Genomic DNA, 6001 nt, shown 5'->3' with positions numbered 1-6001 from the left:
TCAAGAAGTGCCGTATCTGTATAGCATAAATATAAGTACGCGAATTATGTATTGGAGATGATCCGGCATCAGAGCGAAATGACCCACTATTCGCTATAAAACTTTATCGTGAAGGATCATGCAGCGGTATGCTGAATTGAATGACCTAATAATTGTGTTATTTACTTTATCAATACGGTACTTTACTATGCATTTCCACGACGTATTTTCTTACCAGTACTCAACTATTTAATCTACAAGAGCGGCTTTCAGAACATAGCAATCCGGCGAGAACTAAGAGGGCAATGACGTTCTGTGTATCGCAAAGAAATTAACTAAACCGGTACCTTTGGCTAGTGTGTTTGGGGCTCTAAAATGCACAACTAAATGAGACATAAAACATATATTTAGCTCTCCCAGATTACACTTAAGTAGACCTAAAAGCCATGATGACTACTTCAGCAAGAAACAATGACAAGGTGATAGCAGAAAAACCAAATGTGCCTTTGTTCCAGAGGTACATCAGCCAGGGTTTGCGGACACATTTACAGGTTATATTGTTGCTACCACCCTCGGAAAAGTAATATTCCCAATCACTCTTTCCTGCTATAACAATAAAGTGCCCGGCTGGAGGGTTAAAAAGGAAAGCGGTCTTTTCAAAATCAACTCCATCTTCATTTGCCAGAGGTATGCAACTGATGGCCTCTTTTAGAAATTTGATACTTGTTTCGTTGTGTTTACTGAGACGTTCCTTGTTTTGTATTTTTTTTGTCCGACCTCTTCTCCAAGAGCAATCGCGGTTATTTTCTTCAAGGGAATTCTTTTTTTTTCAGGATAATCCAGAAATGATATAGATGTTATCAATGTCGGGAGAAAAATTAGAATGGCGAAAGAAAAAAAACAGTAACCAAGTCAACCCACAAGTATCGCCAAGATCGCTGGGAGTGGAACTCAGGCCACATCTACATGTAAGGAGGCGAGTGCTCCCACTCCACCTACTCTCCTTCCCCCCTTGAAAGTTTCCGGAGAATATTCAACCAACTACTGATTGCCGATCTTATCAGTATGCTGGACTGACTTGTAATGCAGCTCCGTAGTTAAAGGCACCGTGGGAAGGTCTGATGTTCAAATTCTTAACGAAGTCTCAGATTATTTTTTCACTTTCCCCAGCTGCTTGCTCGTTCTTAAATAAAGTGCATATTTCTTATGGTATTCTGTCGAGGGATTGCTGAGCTCCCCTTGAAAATCTCATTTTTTCTTATTGTTCCCACTTTGTCCCTATGACACCTGAAACCTAAAAAAACAAAATTAACGCTCCATTGCACAGAGCTCTCACTTGGATTTCAGCTGAGCTATCATTGTGTGCCACAGAATTAAAAAAACTATGAGGAACGATTGGTTAGTATCGATGAAAAAATTATGAATAAATAACCAAATTAGTAGATAGCGGACAGGTAAATTGTGCTTTTCGCGCGCGCTAATTAGCTAGTTCGCTAATTAGCTAGATCGCCTGTAATGACTGTGAAATACCTCGTTTGACAACGTCTATCTTCTGAATATTATTAAAATTAAAAAATTTGCTGAATAGTTCTGAAAATTGAACTTTTCTCTATACTCTTCTGAGATGTCCACGCCCCTGAATATTAGCTTAATTTTCTCTTTTCCTTCTCAGTTGATTTTTTTTGTTTGTTTGTTCAAGATTGTATTATTTCAGAACAAATTCAGGCGAAAAAGAAAGAACAATTATTGCAAACTTAAGGAAGATCGTGTGGCCAAGTGGTTAGCACGCTCCACTCTAAACGGACCGGAATGAGACGATTCTTGGTCCATATGTATTTCTTTTTCTTTAATTGGGTATATCATAACCGAAGGCTGTTACAAATCTCCTTTCAAAACAGTTAATTATAAACTGAAATAGTTCAATTATTATCGCGAAAGCGGTATGCAAATACACTTAATTAACGCTACCCGGAACACGGAATAAACATGTCAGTGTTTCCTATTTGACCAATACTCCCATGGGGCTTTGATGGCCATTTCAATCAAATTGGAAAACAGACATTGTAAATAATCATAGTTTTTATAAATCCCAACCAGCAGGGGGCACACTAGTTGGCTGTATACAAAGTAAGTCAAGGAATCGGCCTTAGGGCAAAACGAGAACAAATCCAGCTTGCACCCGGGACCACCAGATAACTAGTTCAGCACCCTCACCACACTGCCTCAAACATCGAAGAAGCAATGCCAATATGCTTCGTCCTATAGTTCACTCTGTAACGGATTCCCCTTTTTATTCTTACCAGCCGATAGAACAGTTCTTGTAGAAATTAGTTGCAACTATCAATTTGTCATGAAATTACTCGGATTACGACGGTAACATCTATGAAATCGTATATAGGTGTTTGTAATATATTATATAATAAGTAATACGGACATCCGTTTTAATCGGGTTCCCATCTTACAGTTACCAAATTGGTTATAAAAGTTTCATGTTATGAGAGGGATTATATTCTTGATTCTTTCTGTATTGCTTCATCTTCAGGTGGTAAGACGGCATCTGATGTTTTGATGGCGAGACTTGAAGGCAACTGGCTGCTTTTTCTACTGACGATCCTAGTAAATGCCATATTTATCTTGGTGCTCAGAAAAATGTACAGCCATGGGTTAACGGCACTGTTAGCGTGTCCAAACCAGAAACACACAAAGCTGACAATCGGCTGTATATGTAGGTAGGTCTTTTTTTTTTTTTTTTTTTTTATTATTTTTTTTTTTATTATTATTTTTTTTTATTTTCACTTAAAGCACAAATACTAGAGTAATACAAACAAATACAAAGTTAATTACCCTAACGCTTACGCTACTCACTAACACTAATTACGAAATACTACATTACATTACATTCACAGTCGGCTAGATTTAATTTATGTTGTGGTTATATAATAATATAAGCCTAATTTGTACAAATACTAATCTACATCAAATTCCTTTTTTGGTAGAACGACTGTATATACAACTGCGTCTATAACTGTTAATACCCGATACTCATCTATTGAATTACACTAACATGTTTTCCCATTTTTTATAATGAATAGATTCTTTTTTATTCTTTTTTGCAATCAAAAATTCAAATTTCCGAGTTTCAGATGTTTTAGCCTTCAGTAAGGATACAGACGGCTTGATATTTTTACAACGACATGAATAAATGGTGTATTTTCCAAGAATGATTATGTGATTTAACAAACAATTCCCAGGGATATTATCGGAAATACCAAAGAGGATTGTTACCTCATCAAGCTTATCAATTTTCATATTGTAAGTATTTAACCAAGAAATAACCGAAAGCCAAAAGTTTTTAGTGTAGGTACAGCTGATTATAAGATGCTCAAGAGTTTCTTCGTGATCTCCACAAAAGGTACACATCGGAGAAGGAACCAAATTCATTTTATATAGGATTTTATTGGTGTAGAGAATACGATTTAAGATTTTGTATTGAAAGGCTCTCGTTCTGGTGTCAAGAGTGACTCGACCCGGCAACAGATAGATATTTTTCCAGTCTATATTACCTGAAATATTATATACGGAATTAAACTTAGATTGGGCAGTAGGTAGGTCTTTGATGCGTGAATGACGTTCATCATGTGGACCACTTGTGGTGGGAGCCGACAAAGGGCAAAGGCACAGGTAACAATAATGAGCATCCGAACCACTCTTTTCTTGGAGGTTTCGAGTTGCACTCGATTTCCTCTAAAAGTAGTCACTCCAGGTGCAACATGGAACCATAAATTCCATGCAGTAATGGTATACAGGAAAGAAATAATGACCAAGGGGATGAGATAGTTGACGACGAAAAGGAGGAGGTATATTCCTCGAAGAGCCCTGTCTGGATCACCCAAGATGTAAACAGATAGCATGCATTGGGAATTGTGGTCCTCCACGGTTTGAACAACAAGGAAAAGGGACATGGAGACCAGTGACCCGATCCAAATAAATGGAACGGTTAGTTTAGGCTTTCGAAACCAAAGATAGCGGCGGAGGGGATGAACGATGGCATAGTACCTGTCGATCGCCATGAACGTCAGGCAGAGGATGGATGCTGTTAAAGTGACATAAGCAATGTAAACAACACCTTTGCACATGACTTTTCCAAATACTCCCGGGATCATCCACAAACCACTTGTATATATTGCAGAAATCGACCAGGGCATCACTACCAAGGTTACAAGCAAATCAGCGATAGCCATGTTGACGAACATAAAGCTTGTTAGTGATCTGACTTCAGTCTTTTTCCACACGATGTAGATGAGGAAACTATTCCCTGCAAACGCTACGAGCATCGTGATGGCGTAGAGGACTGTGATAACAATCCACTCGGTATCTGGTTTCATCTTTAGTTCCCTCTTTTTTCTGTTGCTAAAGTTTAATAGGATAAGACTGTTATTACTGAATACAAAATCAGTAAAGAGAACATCCATGGCCCCCTAAAATCTTATTCAATACCAACCTGGAGTTTGGTGAGAGGAATCGATTGTCAACTCAAAGGAAGCAAAACATTTTAAAAGTAAGTTTTTTTTTTTAAACTAAGTTCACTTTGGTTGAGTCGATGAAACTTCAGGACGTCACTGAAGCTGTGAACAGGAACGGAAATACTAGAAACAGGAGAAGGAATGGAGCAGGAAATTTTGATTTTCTCCATAAATAACCCTAGTGAAAAAATCTTAGGGTGCGTTCCTTTGGGAGAATCCGGATCAGGATTTCTGATCTGCGGCGTTCCTTTTGAGCAAATCCATTTTCAGATCAGTGATCTATCAAATCCGCTCTGGACAAGGATTCATCGGTTCACTGATCTGCGCGATCTAAATACGGATCATTGGATCACTGATCCAACGCGTTCCTTTGGAAGAAGAATCCGACCTTAATTAGTTTGGAGTTCATATATGTATGTAGTTCATATATTGACCGGAAAGATTGTTGGCAATCGCTCCACAAATTCTGCGATAAACTCGAAATAAAATCGATTTTGTAATGTTGAATCGATCGGCCGCTGATCGCAGGCATTCAGGGTTCCCAAGTATCCATATCGTAATCAATATTTGCTTCTGTTTTAATTCCATCGTTTGAGTTTAACATGAAAAAATATGCTTCTAATGAATAGTGCGTGCTAAAAGCCCGTGCAATAAGACGAACCATTCAGGGAAGAGCTCACTAACCCACGTGCTTAGTCTTAAAATAGCGTACTTTTTGGAATTCTCTGAGAGCTCGCCTGAAACGTCGTTCCTTTCACGCACTGTGATCTGTGCGCTCTTGTATCACAAATCCAAATCCGGATCCTCCCAAAGGAACGCACCCTTAGTAATAAAGTCATGGTTAAGCATTTCTGCATAGAAGTATTAAGTATTCCCATCCTTAAAATATATAAATACTGGTCTTCGTCGTTGGTTTGCCTTTAGGACGAAAGCGTTTCTAATTTGTCATCTTCTCATTTGTCGTTTTCCGTCCCGATGAATAAAGATAACTTTCAGAAACAGCTTTTTTTTTATTATTATTTTCAATTTTCTACACGGTTCCTTCATTTGTTCGCATAATACCAATAACAAAAACTATCAGAAAGAAACGATAAAAATGTATGATATCTTATTGAAGACACCATTCGCGCATGTATATATCTATTTTTGATGGACTGTAACGTTATTAGTATTAGTTTGCAAACAGGAAATCAATCTGCCTATATATTCGCCTTACAAAGTCAACTTCTTTCCCTCCAAATTATTGTCAGTTAAGAAGCGTTGAACGTCTCATGGCAATTCAACGTACCTGCGATAGTATGCACTGAAGTCCGCTGTCAGCGAATAGACTTGTAGCCTCTTAGTACTAAAGGAAGATTAAAAAAAGGGAAAAATTACATTTTATCTGCACTGATCCAAGTGTTTTTTCCAGGTTGATCTAAAATAAGAAACGCGGGGTACCTTTGGAGATCGATAAGGTTGCTTCCTCAGTCCAACGGTTTTAGAACTCAGTGGCCCGA

General features: G+C 38.1%; 1 protein-coding gene across 1 annotated transcript; it reads right to left on the bottom strand.

The window, feature by feature from the left end:
• Positions 1-1804: 1804 nt before the first annotated feature.
• Positions 1805-4364, bottom strand: LOC149043596 (orexin/Hypocretin receptor type 1-like). Its single transcript, XM_089210373.1, has 2 exons — positions 3595-4364; positions 1805-2718 (listed from the first exon to the last, which is right to left on the bottom strand). The coding sequence occupies exons 1-2, from the start codon at positions 4362-4364 to the stop codon at positions 2484-2486; spliced, it is 1005 nt and encodes a 334-aa protein (XP_089066499.1). The 3' UTR covers positions 1805-2483.
• Between the last annotated feature and the right edge of the window lie 1637 nt (positions 4365-6001).

Source organism: Pocillopora damicornis, chromosome 6 (genome assembly GCF_964200805.1).
Source record: "Pocillopora damicornis chromosome 6, jaPocDami1.2, whole genome shotgun sequence".
NCBI lineage: Eukaryota > Metazoa > Cnidaria > Anthozoa > Scleractinia > Pocilloporidae > Pocillopora > Pocillopora damicornis.
This window is presented reverse-complemented; position numbering and strand designations above follow the sequence as displayed.